General features: G+C 40.7%; 1 protein-coding gene across 1 annotated transcript in view; it reads right to left on the reverse strand.

Annotated features, from left to right (window-relative positions):
- LOC137266118 (serine-rich adhesin for platelets-like) overlaps positions 1–8,322 on the reverse strand; it is a 35,709-nt gene extending 27,387 nt beyond the window's left edge. Inside the window, exons 1-2 of the mRNA XM_067801615.1 lie at positions 8,175–8,322; positions 6,732–6,787 (exon numbers count right to left, since the gene is read on the reverse strand). Coding sequence (XP_067657716.1) covers positions 6,732–6,787; positions 8,175–8,322 — 204 coding nt within the window. The remainder of the gene's footprint in view (positions 1–6,731; positions 6,788–8,174) is intronic.
- Between the last annotated feature and the right edge of the window lie 11,958 nt (positions 8,323–20,280).

The following is a 20,280-nucleotide window of genomic DNA, read 5'->3' on the forward strand; positions in this document are numbered from 1 at the left end:
AAAACAAATGAATGAATAAACGGAAACCCGATGATCTAAAACAAATGCTGGTGATTAGGGGACTGACTGAACCCGTCAGTATCCTGGAGGGGAATGATACGACCTAGAATCATGAGTTTACTGAAAAGGTGTAGTTCTAAACATGTTATATATTAGTACCAATTCCCGCTGACCCGAATCTGGTTTTGTTTCCTTATTTGATGGCAGTGCACGAATGTCAAGATCTATTTCTAGAATTGCCGCTAATGTGTGGCCATTGGAACCAAACGTTCGCGTCGATAATCCACGCTGGATATTCAATGACGTTGACGTTGTACACATGTTTGTTCCAGCAATTATCAATATCAGCGCGGAAAAAAACAACAATGGTAACTGCTGTGTGATGTTCCTGCAAGTCGTCACTGAAATCTTACTTATTTACACAGGTTAAGCTGATGTTTCTTTGATGTATAATAGATGAATTGCGTTTTACGCCGCAGGTTTTGATTTCTGTCACTACTCGCAGCGTCGTGATGCTATATAATAACAACAGCCCGGTAACGCACTGCAGGCATTCCAGTCCTCATCTCCACTTACATCAAACATTTACAAGAAGGGTTTTGCGTATCTTTCAACACTAGGTTACTGGGGAATAAAGAACAGTGTATTTCGGTATAAACAACAAACTACCCTGTATGTAACTCCCAATATGCGATGAGTGGGCTGTATCTATGTAGTAATGAGTGAATATGGGTGAAGGTCACTTTCGGCAAATTTTCGATTCTTCGTTGTGATGACCGAGTGCGTAAATCTCAACACAGCATCTAATGAACACGCGACAATAGCATCGACACAGGGTATCACCATCAACAACACACGGCATCATCAACGACACAAGACATCGCCATCAACAGACGGCACTATCACTAGCATCGTCATCGACACATGGAATCACCATAAACACACGGCATCACAATCACAAGACCTTTGATTGATCAAAGAATCGACCTTTCAGATACAGAACGTAGGAGCATGCATGTCGATATCACAGGATAAGAACCCTTCATTGTCCCATGCACATGGCAACCGTGGGGGTTCGATTGATATTACAGCACTATATCTGTAAACACCCCGTATCACCATGCACTAAACCCCTGAAGATCCGGTTTAGAATTGATCTTCAGCAGCCCCTGCTAGTTGCAAGAGGCGACTAACGGGATCGAAAAGTCAGGGTCTCTGAATTGTTTGATACAGCTCATCGTATCCCATTTACATTGATTGTTGATATATCCACTGAAATGTAAAGTCAAGACTTGATTAGTCAGAGATGGACATCATGTGGTTAAACAAGAAACAAGCCAGACAAACGTTTGCACACAGGCCAACAAAGTAAGCAGTGTCTGAGCTGAGGAGGAGCGCGTGATCTTCTGGACTGCAGAAATCAACTATGGTTTAACGCTGTTTTGGAATACTTTTTTTTCGTGCCACAGAAAACCGAGAGTGATTGACGATTTCGCTATGTTACCTATACCTTATAGCAGTGGTATACAATTACGACCTATGGATACTGACTGGAGGTAACCTACTCATAACCAATGTCCTAATTTTCTTCTAAAAATAAAATGCAATAACATGGGTTTGAAAATTACGACCATGGACGTAAGTATTGGGTAAGTGAGTTTAGTTTTCCGCCGCTTTTTATAATATCACGATGGGAAATACGTTGTTCCCTTGCCGTAGTTGGTGGTGGTCTTCTCGTCATCTCATATAATTTGCAAACTCATCCCAGACGTCTACCACAAACAAGATTTTGAAGAAACATACAGGGCGAGTTTTACAAAACGACTCATTTGCGCGTAAAACAAAAGACATGAAAAGTTTGCTAATAAGTCACTGAAAATCAGTGATGACAACAGGTGCTGATGGGTCCATGGAACAGCACGATAATTACCGTACTTGTTGAGCAGTCTAACAACACGACCATAACTGTTATCCTAATTTCTGGCTTGTTGAACCGCGAACAAAGAATGCGATCTTGCTGTTTTGACAGGCAAAGGTATCAAGGTTGGCGGAAACGTTCTGTGCGTACAAACGAGTTGATGATGATTGATGGTAGCTATATTTCATCCTGTCCTTAGCTCACACACTTGAGTTACCGCAATAATTCTATACTTTGATCGCCTGGCGACTAAGCTCCCTTTTTTCTCCAAGCTTGGAAAGAGGGTGGCCATTTTGGTGAAAAAGGTGTTCAAAACCAGTGATGAATTGCAGATGTGACGACAGAGATGTGCAGATGCGAGTTCCTGGTTGAGTAGGTTTTCTGCGACGACGCGCCTTCTCTGATCTCTTCACTTGAGGAGTAAACAAATGTTTATAGTCATTGACATTTCTTTATTCTGTAAAAAAAAATCGTACATAAAAATCGGCTGCCTCAGCTTTAAATTCTCACGACAGATGACGAGACGTATACGTTAGCTTTGGGAGAATAGTTTTTAAAGTCATCCAACCTTCTGAAACCTTTGTCATTTCATTTCTCGGAATTTTCTCAACTCTCCCACGAGACGTTTTTGAAAGACATTTAGAAGTTGGGTGAACATGTATACAATAACTTCTTTTTTCAGTCTTTACACAACGTGTCAGATTCTTGCTTGATTCAGGTGAGCGATTAAGGAACAAGAATTAGCTAAAGAGAAGCTGTTCTCCACATAACCTATCATATATACATGTGAGGTGCCTACTGTACTGGCTATGTAAAGATCTGGTGAGTTGATCATATATAATCATACCCTGTATTTTATTACTTTTGTCCTCTGTAGCTACAGTTGCATGTTTTCCTCATCTTTGTTCATCTCTCCTGAGATTGATTCTCTTCAACTGCCCTGTCAACCTCTTGACAATGTCAAAGGAGGGTGCATCACAATCTGTTGGATGGTATATTGTTTAACGCCGTTTTCAGTCACATTCAAGGGATCGGGCTGTACATAATCTAGTCTAGACTTGACAATACAGTGATCGACAGGCTGATCATAGATCGATAACATGTGTCAACCACGTAAGTGAGCCTCGCCAGTCGATCCCGTTCATCGCTTCTTGGGAGAATGAGTTACTGAAGATCAATTCTAACACAGATCTTCATGGGTTCTTAGATCTATAGAGTTTAGACATTCAATCACAAAGGCAATGACTTAAGTACGCAAGGTATTGTCCTTAACACATACTAACTGCAAAGGGTGTGCACTACTTCCTCCGTATTTTGGCTGAGAACATTTCCCCCAACAGTTTCATGACTGATCTGTCAAAGTCGTCTTGTTGAATGATGTCATTTACTAGGATATATGAACATTCAAATCAATGCACATTATTTACTAGTATCTTGTTTGAATACAGAGAGACAGACAACTCTGCGCAAAACAACACTGCAGCTCTGTGTCCTGGGGTTTATCAATGTCTGCACATAGTATAAATACAGGCCAACATTGTATATAACAGCATCATTCTTACTTTGCAAAGACTGACAACAGAGTAATGAGTAAGTGATTGTTTGGTGAATTTTGTTGTTTATTGCGTTCTTTGTGAATCATAGCCATTACAAATATATTGTAGACGATATTCATTTCATATATAATTCAGGCGTCAGCCTTTCGTTGTATTTAATTCCATAATGCCTGCCACATTCTACAGCCGTATTTGAATAGTGTTCTATGGTTGTGTGTGTCAGTATCAATGGCAACCACTGTGAACTTCTTTGAGTAGTATTTACAAGTTGTTTTGAATGGGGCAGTTCTGTGAATATACCACTTCTTTATCATCAATATTAGCGATGTTTCGGTGTACCTACTGACACCATTGTCAAGCAAGTGATAACGATGTTGGTGACTACACCGAAAAGTCTCTCATATTTATAACCATGGCTTTGTATATCCAAACAACTTTGTTCGTTGTTAACCATAATGAACACTGGCGTTTAAGCAGAAAAATGTTTCGTACTATTCAACTAATGGACAATAAAGTCACTCTTACCTTGTTTCAAGATGGCTGAACCTATTAACGTAGCTGAGGCCGTAATGACGCCTGTTGCAATATGGATGACCGATGTGCATCTACCATTTTGCCGTTTTTCCTTCTTTTTCTGCTTTGGTTCTAGAATCAAGGATGGTACAGATACAGAGTAAAATAAATTCAACAAAGATACAAATTATGAGTTCTGTCAATGTATTGCCAATGCTACACACTAAGCCTGACGGCTTGCCTTTTATTATTGTAATCCTAATCGTGTGTGTCTTAAAATAATTTGTAAATTAGATTTTATCGATCGTGTGTTCATCGATATGACAGCTCTGGAATTATACAATATAAGTATTGTCACTGAAAGAACTTTGTAAAACGTGTTGTATTCTTTCCTGAATCGATTTTGACTTTTCGCTTGCCTGAGGAAACCCAATTCTCAATGCTAAAGTCACTAATGGACTTTAGTAATACTTTAAATTAAGTCAATAAGTACATCAATAACATAGGTGTACAATGTACATTTGTTAGGGCGTGGCTTCTGTTGCTTTTTAGAGACATTTGTTGCCTAGTATACATGAAACAGATGTATATTCTGTATACATATACATATGAGCATCTTACAAATACCATCAATCTCTTTTGATCAGGGCGGTGGGGTAGTCTAATGGTTCAGGCGTCCGCTTGTGATGCTGATGTCCGAGGTTCAAGTTTCAACACGGGTATGTGTCAAGCCCATTTCTGGTGTCCGTTGTCGTGATATTGCTGGAATATTGCTGAAAGCGGCGTGAAACGAAACTCACTCTCTCAAATACGAAACCACTATCTGCTGTATATGCTTTGAAAACTAAATATCTTTAAATTGTAACTGCAACATAATTAACTTTGATTATAACAAAAATAATATTTAATTTGCAGGGTAGCCAAGCAGAGAAAAACGTGTCTTTAATGGTGAAAGTATGAAAGTGTGCACAGTTATGGAATGAGGCATTGCGAAAATGTGAGGATAATATGGAGGCATATTGCATTTTGCGCATGGGCAGTGTAAATATATATTATTTTGCCATTCCCGGATCCTGTTTCAACTTTGAAATACACTTGGTGGACATCTTTTACAAAACAAACTGCCCAACACATACTGGTTACGTGTCTTGAAGGTTAACAGTCGAATGTTGGGAGAAAAGTTACGAGATCTTGGGCTTACGAGAGCTTTGTGAAACGGGTCGCTGCACAGTTTTTCCACAGGCCCAAACATTTCAGCTGAAGGGACATGCTTCTCAGTATTTTATATTAGGGAGGTAACATCTTACATCCTGAAATAGTCCCGCATAATCCGAGGACGAACAGACAATTAAGGGGGTGGGGGCGTGGGGGGACTCCCTAGACATCAACTTCTTTATTTGAGGAACACGACGTTTCGAAGAATATCCTTACTCCTTCTTCACATTCACCGGGTGAAGGAATAAGGAATTACACCGAAAGGTCTCGCTCCTCAGATAAAGAAGCAGAGATCCATAAATTCTCACCTCAATGAGTAATGTGTATCACTTCTAAATGTCACTCAATGAACAGACACTTGGCTACCGGAAATACTATTTCCGAGCTCTATAGCAGTGTTGTAATGGCATTAATGGCAAGCAATGATCGATACCTATTGCAGTGCGTGCACATATAAACTAGTTTCATAACTCATCTCCGCTCCATAAGCTCCAGATCAGTATGATCAATGAATCAACATGCACTGTCAAATGAGCAGGCACAAGCAATATCGGTTGTTTGATTCAAAATGTTTACAAAATATTTTGCAGGATGTAAGGATCTGTTGAAACTTGATTTAAAATCAAATCCTGGGCCTAGAATCGATCTCTATTTCGGACACTGCTCTGGGCCTTTTCTGCAGCTACATAGACCAAGTCCTAGTAGGATCTTGATTCTTACTGTAGTATCGTTTAATAGAAAACATACTGTTGTTACCAGACGGGGTTATACTGTGTTTATCCATTTGTTTCACCCGGTGCACATCAGTGAGTCAGTGATGGACAAGGGTCTGCCATATGTACACTTGCTGGTTTCACCTGGTGCACATCAGTGGTGGACAGAGATCTGCTATATTTACACTTGCTGGTTTCACCTGGTGCACATCAGTGGTGGACAGAGGTCTGTTATATTTACACTTGCTGGTTTCACCTGGTGCACATCAGTGGTGGACAGAGGTCTGTTATATTTACACTTGCTGGTTTCACCTGGTGCACATCATTGGTGGACAGAGGTCTGTTATATTTACACTTGCTGGTTTCACCTGGTGCACATCAGTGGTGGACAGAGGTCTGTTATATTTACACTTGCTGGTTTCACCTGGTGCACATCAGTGGTGGACAGAGGTCTGTTATATTTACACTTGCTGGTTTCACCTGGTGCACATCATTGGTGGACAGAGGTCTGTTATATTTACACTTGCTGATTTCACCTGGTGCACATCAGTGGTGGACAGAGGTCTGTTATATTTACACTTGCTGGTTTCACCTGGTGCACATCATTGGTGGACAGAGGTCTGTTATATTTACACTTGCTGGTTTCACCTGGTGCACATCATTGGTGGACAGAGGTCTGTTATATTTACACTTGCTGATTTCACCTGGTGCACATCAGTGGTGGACAGAGGTCTGTTATATTTTCACTTGCTGGTTTCACCTGGTGCACATCAGTGGTGGACAGAGGTCTGTTATATTTACACTTGCTGATTTCACCTGGTGCACATCAGTGGTGGACAGCGGTCTGTTATATTTACACTTGCTGGTTCCACCTGGTGCACATCAGTGAGTCAGTGATGGACAAAGGTCAGCCATAGGTGCGATTGCTGGTTTCTCGTGGTGCACATCATTGGTGGACAGTGATCAGCTATATTTACACTTGCTTGTTTCAGTGTTAGTCAGGGTTAAACTTGTACTGACGGTGGGTTAGCCAAGTGGGTAAAGCGTTAGTTGGTCGATTCCCCACATGGGTTCAATGTGTCAAGCCTATTTTTGGTGTTTACCCCTGAGTATTATTATCCATGTAGAACAAGTGGTCAATGGCCTTGAAAGGTTGGCCTTTGACCACGGTCTAACGTCAACGTGTGGTCTAGACGCTGTAGTGTGCGTCTTTTGGGATACTGAGATGCTTGTTGCTATGGTTACCATAACTACCAGATTAATACTGCACGCAGAATGGATGCTGTTTCATCTCAAAATCAATACTGATTATTCTTTGGCGAAATGTGTTTATTGATTTGCCAGGTCTTTGGAACCAGCTCGGTCCATTAAGGTTGTTTGTGTTAATTTCTGAAATTGTCACAAAAAAAGAAGCAATGCGTCAGTCTGTTCAGGGTGCAAAAAGAACATCGACTGCAAATACATGCTGTTTCCAGTCTATGCCTTATTTAGATTATATATACAGTAGAAGGTGTCAAAACCGGCATCTGCCCCATCCGGCAAGTTGTCGACATTGGCATAAGATCTCCGTTCAGTACTTGGCTGGTACATTTATCATCAGCGTTGCAATCCGGCACAAAGTCTAAACCGGATTAATTCTTCAGTCCCGGTGAGTGCCGGTTTAGACAGCTTCCACTGTATATTTATATGTGTGTGTGTGTGTGCGCGCGCGTGCGTGCGTGCGTACGTGTGTGTGTGTGTGTGTGTGTGTGTGTGTGTGTGTGTGTTTAATCTTTAGAACTTGCCTGGTTTTGCGTCTGCATTCTTAAATTATCAAACGGAGAAGGGAAATAATTCCGAACAACTCATGTCTCTATTTATGAGGACCGGGTTGCGTCTCTTGGTGTTCGAGAATATCATAGGAAATCTTTTGCTATGAATCTTACTGACACGCGGTGTTGGAGACAATGAATTCACGTTATTATTTAATGACAGCCGACTTTATTAGTCAGTAAATCATAACAGTCGGTACAAGATCCCTCCCCGACACCTGGTGTTCCAGACACGACGGGTCACAGACTTTACCTCATAAAATTTGTGCATCCAGTCTGTAATTCCATCTCACTGGCATATCCTATGCATACTGTATATTTTTCCTATAACCATATTCTGTCATTCACCTGAAGGTCCAAGAAGCAGCCCAGATACCTCGTGTAGAAATAGTTGCAAATCAATACCATTCGTTGTCTTGTATTTATAGTCTGTGGACTCTTTAGTTACAGGCGATCATGATGTAGAAGACATGTTCCTGGATAACACTTGCAACAGGTGACACTTTGGTTGGTTGACCTGTGCTCATGCTGTTGATCACTGGCTTGTCATGCTGAGAGTTCACATCCTTCACTTCATGACCATCTCGACATGTCATAACTAAGATGAGTAAGTGAATTTAGAGTTATGTCGCTTTTAGCAAACTACCGGCAATACCACGGGGAGGGACACCAGAAATGCGTTTCACACATTATACCCTTGTGGTGAACCGAACCCGGATCTTCGGTGTTTTTGATGATTTGTTTTGTGCATGCCGAAAGGTATCAGGATCTGCAAAGCTGTGTTTTACTTTGCATGTGACCTTTAACTGAATTCCAAAAGCAATCAAATCATAGAAAGAAAGAAAGCATATTTGTTTCCGTGTTGCTAAAATCAAAAGAACTGTCAATGATTTGATAATGTCCATTTAACCATTTTTCTTTTTATAATTTGTTTATTTGTCTAAGCATTTACTCGGTTGGGCAAGGCGGAGTGATTAAGAGAATGGGAGTTTGACCAGGTCTTGTTGAAATAATCTCTATTACATTTCATGACAGAGGTATACTTTGTTATATTATAAACTTCAGTGCGTCCCTTCTGTATGAACTGAAATGTTGGTGGGTAGTTATTCTTTCTAAAATTGTAAATGTCTGGTTTCGACAGGATGATGACAAGGTTTAAAGGGTAAAGTTCCTCTTTGGATATTTTAACTTTGTACGACATCCAACTTTCCAGGTCTCTCCAGATGGAGCTCACTTTTTTACATTCCCACAATACATGTATGACATCTTCAATTTCCTTAGAACACTAACTGTATTTTGTACTGTCCACGTAACCCATCTGTTCAGAAGGTTTTGAATGGCATGGATTGTCCCTTCTATCTACGAGATCGTTGATGAAACGTACCCCATTTTCAAACCAGTCTTGTAAAACCTGCAGGGTATTTCCTGTTTTTGATGACTCGTTACTCCATGCATATTGTGCTGAAATGCTCTTCTCATTTGTACTCTCCATGTGGGTGTTATCTATGAAGTTCCGACATGCCTTCATGAGGTCTTTGTAATATACATTTCGTATCCTATCATTTGCAATCTTAGTTGCTTAGTAATTTCAAGCGCGTTATAAGGCCAAGCGGGAGGTGTATTTATGAAGAACAATGGACACCAATTTGACGTTGATTTTGATGCTCGTCGTACCATTGCTATTTTTGTGCATGAATTATTTCTAGTATTTTAGGGCATTTTATGCCTCCTTTTAATGTTTCGCAGACAATGTGGCTTCTCCTTGTTCTGTCAGGTTTGTTTCCCAAATTGAACTCGAAATACTCCTTTTTAAATCGTTTGAGCCTAATATCTGTTGGATCTGGAAGAGATGAAACGAGATGTTTCATTTGGGAAGAATAAGTGATTTAAGTATGGTGTTTCTCCCAAGGGGTGTCACATTTCTTGACGTTCATGTACATGTGATGGTTTCGCACAAATGTACTGTCATAGTTTACGACAATCATGTCGTCGAGATCAGTACTAAACTTTATTCCAAGTAGGTCAAAGGGCCTTGTCTCCAATGCAGGTTCCTTTCTTGGCATAGTTTGATTCTAGAACGTTTTATTGGATCCAATCCACTGTATCCTGGTTTCATCTTTATTTACTTTTAACCCAGAAAATCTAGCATAAAAAACTAAGAACTTCTAGTACAGCGTAGATGCATCGTTCTGAGGGATCAAGAGAACACGTGGTATCGTCTGCAAATTGTGAGAGTAAATATTCAATGCCACCTTGAATATTAATACCTTTTTTGTTACTGTTGTGTCTTATCGTTATTGCTAGTATTTCAGCACATAGTATAAAGATGCAGGGAGATAAGGGATCACCTTGTCTACAATCAATAAATATTTCAAAATGGGAGGATTCAAAGCCATCAACAATTATACATGATTGAATTTCGTTGTAAAAAAGTTTTATCCATCTTATTCTTTATTCAATTGATTCAACACAGTTTTTACCCTTTGTGATACTGCCATCGATGCAATTTTATAGGACAAAGATAGCATGCTTATTTGTGGCCAGTTTTTCAAATATTGTATCGGTTTATTTCCCTTTGGAAGTAGCGATACTAGTCCTTGTCTCTGTGATGTTGATAATTGTCCATTTGTATTTTAGAAAACGTTGACATCCATAATATTTTGCCCTACACTTAAACTAGCGAGTGAGTGAGTTTAGTTTTACTCCGCACTCAGCAATGTTCCAGCTATATAGCGGCCGTCTGTGAATATTTCGACGGATTACAATGACTAAATCATAGCATATGACAAGTGTGCATAACCGCTTCTTTTGTTCGTGTATCCATAAAACAAGCGTCACGTTCGTCCAGTTTCCTCCCATGCCTTTCAAAGACTTCAGAAATGTAAATGTGAAAATATTATAGATTGATCCAACTTTCCATTTCCCACTTTGCACAAAGAAGAAGTTGTTTGTTAATTTTGATTGAAAGTGATAGGGATCGATTACTATCACGTGTGTTCCAGCCAGTCGGCGGAGTGTCATACTCTGTCCTCACGTGATAACACAACTTGCTTTTAACACTAGAGGAATGATTTCCTGCACATATTGCACAAGACTTGTTGTCCAACTGACTGACATCTATAGACACATACTTACTTTGTTTACACACTCTGTATGTGTATGCCATGCCAGAGAGATATGTTTCCCTGGGGAAATATGTTGCCTAATGAAAATCTTGAACGGCGCATCGAGATTTATGGTGCGTAATGTCTTTCAGTACCTCCAGGTTTTTTTAAGTTCTGCCATTAAAGTCGGAATAGTTGTAGCTCTTGTCGGGGGAAGTCGATACTTCACATGTTTAGGTTAATAACCTACCTGAGTTGGAACATAGCCTGCAATCGATATAAACATCTCGTAAAATCATTAAACTGCTTTAACAGGTCTGTGATGTAAAATGTTCCACTTAACGTACGGACAGATAGGTTAGATTTCAAATAAATTCGATAGTGTTCTTTTATTAAAAATTTTTTCCCATTCTCTTTCGTTTGATCCCTATCTTTAACAGATCAAAAGATTAAAAATGTCTGTTGTTCGAACACTACCGTTTGAAACACTGCTAGAGGGAGGGTCACGATTTGACAGCATATTCAATATTTTTTCTAAATTGATGTGTGAAAACAGGATGTATCAAATCTAAACTAAACTAATAGGCAAAAGAAAGGTTTCATCCAATTCTCGAGTCAATAAAATAAAAACAAACACAAATATGAGAATTCTGACAATTGGTTTATAAACAGAAATCATTTTCCAATATTCTGTTGAAATAAACATCAAAATATCGGCACTCTGTTGGCCACAAAAGACAATTTAAGAGAGTGGGGGGGGGGGGGGGGCAAAATAAAAAAAATTGCACAAATATGGAGTCAGCTGGCATGTCCATGGAAAGTCACGATAACCCCAGAAATCACAGAGTTGAGTCATTAATAGCGAGTGTGACCACCTTGGGCATCAATGCACGCAAGAACACGCCTCTGCATTGATGTCGTCAGGCGCCGGATGACGTCATCAGGGATCCCGTTCCAAATGTTGATCAGAGCTTGTTCAAGTTCCTGTCGGTTACCTGGAGGTGGCACCAGCTGTCTCAAATGACGGTCAAGGTGATCCCAAAGGTGTTCAATAGGGTTCATTGTGCCGTCGCCGCTGTTGACGTCGCCGTGACGAATCGGTTCCGGAGATGCATCTGCCGGATGTAGCGATCTTCAGCCTCAGTGGTAACCCTCGGTCTTTTGTCTGGCCGGTCTGCTGGTACCGTATCAGCAACTTCCTGATGGTGGTTTGGCTGCAGTTGAAGGTTCTGGCAATTTGGCGTTGAGAAGCCCCCATAGTGGACATACCGATGGCTTGGTCACGTTGCTCTTGTCTAAGTCTTGGCATACTGTTGGTGTTGTTTTTTTTTTGTCTACTGAATGTCTGCTCTTTCCAGCAGAAGTATTTATCCAACCGTACTGCACGTGCATCACGAGCAATGCCTCAAAAGGTCGTTTTGCACCTGCTTGCAAATGCATAATTCAATTTGCTGCGTTTGAGGCAATGTTTTCTGTTTACGAAAGCTGTGCTATAGTCCAATAAGTCCTGCTAAGAATCAAATCCGGATCAGCCCTTATAACAATTTTTATGGAAAAATTAGGGTGAAACCTATCTTTTGCCTGGCAGTTTATGTGTTGGAATCGAAATAGGATACAAAGTACGAAGGGATGTCAGTACGTTGTGAGCCTTGCATAGAAAAGCACAAAATATTGGTATGAACCACATTAATTTTTCAACATAGTCCACGTGTGAGTCAAGAAACTTGTTCCATCTTTTCTGACAGTCGCTGATGCCATCTGTGCAGAAGGCGCCATTTTGGTCTCAAACCAAGCCTCAGTAGCAGCAATAAGCTCATTATCATCCTGAAATCTACCACCACGCAAGTGTTTCTTGAGATTTGGGAACAGATGGTAATCACTTGGTGCCAGGTCTGGAGAGTAAGGGGAATGCGGCAAGATTTCGTACCCTCATTCCTGGACAGCAGCGGCTGCAACGCGAGAGGTCTGTACTGGATCATTGTCTTGATGTAGAAGAATACCACGTCTGATCTTGCCCCGGCGCTTCTCCTTGACTGACTGTCGCACTTGCCTCAACAAGTTAGCGTAATATTCCCCATTCATTGTTCTTCCTTTTGGTAAGTAATCTATGTGGATGACGCCTTTGCTATCCCAGAAGACTGTCGCCATTACCTTCCGAACTGATCTGGAGGCTTTGAACTTTTTGGTCCTGGGAAAAGTGACATGTTTCCATTCCATGGATTCTTGTTTGCTCTCAGGATCATAGTGGTGGTTCCAGGTTTCATCACAGGTTACTAGTCTAAAGTGAAAATCTTCTGGATTCTTGTTGTATCTGGTTAGCATGGAGTTGCTTATGGTGACCCTTGTTTGCTTCATTTCATCTGTAAGCATTCTTGGCACCCATCTGGCATGACGAGATGTGCATGAAGAATTGTCTCGATGGATCCGTGTGAAATGCCTGTGGTCTCCTCTAACTCGTGGAGTGTGATTCGACGATTTTCCAGCACAAGTCTATGCACTCTGTCAGTGTTTTCCTGCCTAGTTCTACCATGCTTAAATCCATCGTTTGATGGTAGCAGATGACTTCCCATAAACTGCTGAAAGCCTTTCTTCAATGTTCTTCGCCGAGTTTCCTTCAAGAACTAAAAACTTAATTACTGCTCTATACTCAATTTTATTCATTTGCACTGTCGTGAGGGGGTCTCTTTCCGTCAATGTGAGCTGTTCAATAACTTCTGAGAGTAGGATAGCAAAACTTATATATCACATCAGCTACACCCCAAGGTTCAATGTCGTACCATAGGCTGTGACACCTGGGTATGAAAAATGCTCAACGCTCAAAACTTATTGACATCCCCTCGTAAAATCATTAATTCTGTGGGATGGGTGGGGTAGCCAAGCATCGGCACGCCGGAGAGACAGGTTCGATACCCCACAAGTGTCAACCCCATTTCTGGTGTCCGTAGCGGTGATATTGTTTGAATATTGCTAAGAGCGGCGTAAAACTGAACACACTCACTCATTAATGCTAGATGCTACCATAAAGTACTAAGTGCTATCAAAACACCGATTGTCCTAATCCAGGAGAACAATTAAAGGCATCATACAGCATCATACGTTCCTGAAGGCACCGACTGACATTGAGGATCTGATCTGTGATCTGGCAGAGTCCTTGTCAGTCACTTAAGACCTAGCCGATGTGGCACCGAGTACAATACTTGGGCTAGCACTGGATACGAGACCCAGCGTATATGTGACCTTGCATTAAAATGAACAGTACATGCTGAACCTTTAGCCTGCTGAATTGATTTCAGCAGATTGCGCCGTACAGAGAATGGGTGATTTCAAACTACTGGTGATTCAAACATTAGATATAGGTAAAACAATGGGACTATATTCTTCTATTATATGATTGTATGGTCACCAATAACATGACCTCTTCGGGAGCAGTGAGGAAACTATTCAGTCGTTTCCAAATATACTTAATGACATTTATAACAATTCCTAGGTCTTCTGCAATTCCGCATATTCGTAAATCGTCGTTTAATAATGAATGCAAACAGGACAGGGATTGTAGGGAAAATGCCAGAAGGTATTTTTGAAGACATCCTACAATGCATAATTTATATAAAGTTAAAATGTGGAATCACAAAAAAACGTCAGTCTTGGAGAAACTACGTTTCCAAAATAAATACCTGCACACCAACTTCAAGAGTGTGGAACATGATACAAAGGGCTAGAGGCAAAGGTTCAAACTCAACTGTCTACCATCTCAAAGACAATTAATTAACTGGTAAAGCATTGCAATTAAGCTTGGCGAGTCTCTAGCAAAACCGTCTTCACCGTCAAATCAAGAAAAAGAATTGTTACTCAGACAATGGTGAAGACCAATATCTATAATGGATTGTGTCCGTAAAATCATGGAATGAATGGATAATAATATACACATGAGCGTTAATTATACACCACCCCTTTTCATGCTATTGTATTGTGTTTAACACACCACACTGGTCAGTCATGATATGGAAACCAAACACATGGTTATAATTTCGTTAACTTAACCATCTAAAGTGTCAATACATCAACAACCAACATTGCTGCTACTTTCGGCTGTAATTTATTGACGGTCATATGGGGGCACTAAAAACGTTATCAATAATCATGTCCAAACTATGGTCACACAGACAATGTCTGTGGTCCAAAGTACACAAAGTTGTGAAAAAACTTCACTGTTCAATCCTAAGCCAAAAGTAATAGTGACATCAGTTTTTGGTGTATCCTCCATTCGCACGGATAATTGCTCCAACCCTCCTCCTGACGCTGGAAATCAAACGCCGAATGCGCATCATTGGAATCATCTGTCATTCCTCATGAAGAGCCTGGGCTAATTCCTGTAGGTGGATCCCGTACTTGAACTTGACGCCCTAGATGGTCCCATAAATGTTCAATTGGGTTGAGATCAGGGCCTTCCCCCAGGCCAAGGTAATCTGTCGGCTGTGTTGTTCAGCACGTGTGCTCTGGAATGATGGGGCCTAGCATTATCGTCCATAAATACTGGCCGACTGGCGAGTGGGTGGTTATCAAAATGCGGGACAACAGCAGCTTCCAGGAGTTCCTGTTGGTATCTCTGACCATTGAGTGTCCCCTGAATGTGATAAGATTCAGCTTACAGTCATAGGAGATACGCCCTCACACCATTACAGAACCATCGCCAAAGGGTTCAGCTGCATGGATCACCCGCTGTTGATAAGCCTAACTGCTCCTTCTCCAAGGAAGTAACACGAAGAAGAAAACGGCTTTCATCGGACCAATGGATCCTGCACCATGTCCTCAGATTGTGGTTTTGCCGTTGATTACACCACGCCAAACGTTGAGCCTTGTGTCTATCAGTGAGTAAGGGACGTCAGACTGGACGACTTTCACTGAGTTCAGCGGACGTGAGCCTCCTTCGGATGGTACTGGTTGAGAGACGAACACCCACTCAGCATTGTTCTCTGAGATCTCTGGCATTGGTCATGGACCGGTCATCACGGCGAGTGGTCTTTCTCGCTCTTCCTGGTCGTAGACGTTCCTTGACGTTATCAGTAGCCGCATGTTTCCTTACAAGGCGACTAATGACAGTGTGATTCATATTCAATCTGGACCCAATGCTGCGACAGGACAAACCAGCTTCATACCAATAATCTGCCATCTGGTATTTTCAGAAAGCTTACACCACGGCATGTCGATAAGAAAGCAATAAGAATACTTCATTTCACCTTTTTATACCCTTCAGTCGCTTGTACCATGACAAAACTTAGCATGAAAAGCATGCATTTGAGTCAGCACGTGAATTTCATGTTAAATGCATGTGTATTAAATTATTACTGGTTGACTTCTCTGTTTTGATCCCTTTTTGTTACAATCGGCAATTATTTTTGGTGGTGCTTAATTAATGCTTACGTGTATAGATAAATTTGGTATGTGGAAAGAACAGCCTAATTACAAATACTCAATGTGACTTCTGAAAAAATCGAAGTACTATTGATTATTAATTACGACTGGTATCCTAATAGTAAGTTAAGAATATGGTTGTTACTGAACAGCACGTGGCATCTTTGGAAAACCGCAAGAGCGGAAACTATTCCAGATTAATAGTGGTTAAAAAAGAGTGAAATGAATTCAAATAGACGAGGAATATTTATTGATCCAATCGTCCCAAGAAATTCTACGCCATTTGTTCTAATCCCTGATCCAATAAGTATAGTGTGTGAAGTTCATTTCTAGTGTGCCCCTCCGTGATATTAGTGGAATATTTCTCAAACCGGCGAAAAACCAAAATCACTCACTCACCCAACCGATGAAGCCATTATTAATATACAGAGAGGGAAGAAAGACAACTGCAGTTGAACCAAGGGCAATAAGCAGTAAACAGTAAGGGCGATTACAAAGTTAATCATATAAATCTTTTTGCATGTCGCTGGAATCTGAATCGTTTCAGGAAATCTATCGAAGGTGGTTTGCAAACTCGTGCATATTTTGCTTAGATGTGTCCAGTGTTGCATGAATTACCGGTTTCAGCAATGGTGGGTGAAATTACTAAATGAGACTTTCACGTTTATAAAATTAGTTCTAGCAAATTCACATGCAAGGGATCATAACATATTTTCGGTATCACGATGCATGTGTTTATTCACTGTTTTTGCAATGATCGGCCCAATTCCCCCAATTTATGATGCTGCGACGTTTTTCTTTACAGCAATTTAAACCGAAAGTTAATGTTTAGAAAATGGAAAAAACTTTCCCTTTTAATCAAGTTATATTCCAGACGTTTCGATGTCACAACCTTTGCAGTGCCATGAAGACTACTTTTTTTCTAACAAGATTTTAAAAAGACTCTGGGACGTTATCTATGGATCCCATGGAGCTTATAAAAGTTTTACCTTGCCTTTTTGAGGTTTTGTCTTTGTTTTTCAAGTGAACAATTGGCCTTCTCGCAAACACTTGCTTAAGACAATATGTGATTACTACACTTAAAGAGACTCCTGCGAAAAATTCCAAATCTGCTTTAAACAGTTTTTTCTAATGAATACGGAAAAGTATTGTATCGCATTTGGTGACATATAGTGACGCGACGCCACCCTTCAACGGGTAGCATTTTCCCTGGGAAGTATGACATATCAGTTGCCTTGCACATCGCTATAGATACATGATCAACAAACAAATCACCCGCAACAGAATGACACAACAAGTGTACTGTTATCACTGGAACGTATACAGCAAGCCGCAAGGGAGATCAAAGCATTCGTTCCACGTTTCGCTGATTCAACACAAAAGATATTTTGTTTGTTTGATAGTTGTCTAACGCTTCCTGTATCAATATTATGCCATAGCGGAGGCTGATTGGAAGTGTCTGTGCCTGAACCAGATAATCTAGTGATCGATATTGTGAGCAACGATCCATATTGTTGGCTAAGATGACTCGCAGACATCAATTAACCGGAGAATACCATACGATGATTGATCTCAACTACCGATCAACATTGGTTGCTGGGGTCTAAACTGCAGGTACCACGGGGTTCGAAATTACGAAAACAAGACTTCTGAAACTAGTAGAGACAAGAGAATAATGCAATACGTGTTAGCTTATCCTGATAATATTTTGTAATAAGCCAGGTACATTAGCTGATCAGAGGAGGTTGACATCAAACATAGCACTCTAGAATCAATATCGTATTACATTGACTGGCTTGGCGCACCAATGTTTGTTTGTGGTTTAACGTTCCACTCAGCGATATTCCACTGCAGTAAATAATTCAGTCTGAACCAGATAATTCAATGACCGATATCATGAGCATTGAGGATGATATGTGTCAAACTAGTTAGTTAGCCTGACCACATGATAGCGTTAGTCGCATCTTACGTGTTTCGATAATGCTGCACTCAGTCATGTCCCATCTGCACGGCGACTGTTTAGACGGACACTGGTTGCTGAAGATCAGTTGTAAACCTCTTCTCCCTGGGTCTGATCCGATATACCTTTATGCTAAAAATAGACATGTACTTCACCTCAATCCCGATTCATGCATATCACCATAGACCCGGGGGAGAATAATTTGACGGAAAGACTGTAGCTAGTTATTACTTCGTGCTACTTAAATCAGGATGTGTATGAGTTTACTGTTGTGAATACTACAGAATATTTAGTGCAATAAACACAAATTATGCATAACCGAAAGAGATGGTTCGACGTTTTGTTTTGGTTTTTTTTCGGAACAAATGCTTGTACCTGAAATTATATTGATTGTTCTTGGCATTCATAGTTTCAGGAACCATTTTTCGAAAGATGGTCAGATGATTTTATAATACACGTGCTGGCGGGTGACCATTTAACCAAAAGAAGTTTGACTTAGTACAAGCTCGATTGAAAAGGCCAATATGACCCAAGCAAAGCATGTAACGGATACATGTGTCACAGGATAGCAGACATGTGTCACAGGATAGAAGACATGTGTCATGTGCATGGCTCGCTTCTCGGCAACTATTGCAACACGTTCATGTTCGCAAAGACATTTCCTGAAACCTTTCTTATTCTTCATTTCCTTTTCCATTTTATAGCTTGATTCAGGACATTTTATATCATTACACTGTATTATATATATGCGGTTTATTATGACTCTTCAGTATCATGGCAAATCGATATGATATCAGCAACATATCTGCCACAGTGCATTAACACGTTTCAATAATAAAGAAAAGGATTTGGGGAAACTGATTTAAGGTAAGCAATGAACTAATTTCAGGACACAAATTCCTGGAACAAGATCTGACCCAGTAAAGAAGTGCGTATGTGTTTCACAGGTGAGTAGGTCCTTTGATAAATGAACTCTGAGATTGATTCTACACATCACCAAAAAGTATTGTTAATGATTAATCGTTATCTCAGATGTGTTCTGTCTCAACACAGACGAAAGCAGATCCTCAAAACTTTCAAGTGTGATGGATTTCTGATAAGGTGTCTCCGGAACGCACCTTCTAGCCTATGTCGGATGCACTCTCTGGGGGTATTGTGTTAACTGACAGTCAATAAACAGTTCTTCCTGTCTGATTGCTGAACACGACCTACAGACATGGCACAGTACTGAAAATACAGTCAATGATTATGCATTGAACCCAGCTAATCTGCTTCATCTAGGTCCCTGACAGGTTTATCACAAACGTTAGCCCAGTGGTTTCGCTGGTTCGTCACGCCGACAGCTACAATGTGTGAAGCCCCGGTAGTTCCTGGTGCCCTTAATTCTGTCTGTCCCATTGTTGTTGCAACGCCTGCCAACGTTTACGTGGTCGGCGTGAGAGCCGTTGACGCAACTACCATGCCCCTGACATGTTCAATTGTAAGATGACGAAAATGCTGACCGTTCCTTCTACGCATGCGGTAGTGTTGTTGGTGAGGAAGATTGTAAGCACTGGTGACACTACCCATGAAGATCTGGGTTAGAATTGATCTTCAGCAAATACATGCTTGTCGTGATAGGCGACCGGCGGGATAGGGCGATCAGCCTTTCTGACTTGGTAAACACATGGCATCTCATCCCAACCGACCAGATCGATGTTCATGATGTTGATCACTGGCTATTCTATCCTGGATCGGCGTGACGAATGAATGAACGCCTTAACAACTGGGCTATCCCATTACCCCACCCGTACTGTTGTCTTTTACCCTTTTGGTATAACGTTTCACAGACAAAAACTTTCTTGAATAGAGCATTTGCCGCCTGCGATATATCACCTATATTATTCATGATCCCGCCATATTTGTAGAGGTATATTTCTCTATTTATGAAATAAATGTTCAGCGCTTTTATCCCAACACACGAGATCGTTAGATCACCCATGACTCAGTGATTTTCCCGATCAATCTCATTTGATCGATAAAAGCACTAACCAATATGGCTTCGTGCATATTCATCAATAAGTTACTAGTGATAAGAG

The sequence above is a fragment of the Haliotis asinina genome, chromosome 15 (genome assembly GCF_037392515.1).
Source record: "Haliotis asinina isolate JCU_RB_2024 chromosome 15, JCU_Hal_asi_v2, whole genome shotgun sequence".
In the NCBI taxonomy this organism is placed as follows: domain Eukaryota; kingdom Metazoa; phylum Mollusca; class Gastropoda; order Lepetellida; family Haliotidae; genus Haliotis; species Haliotis asinina.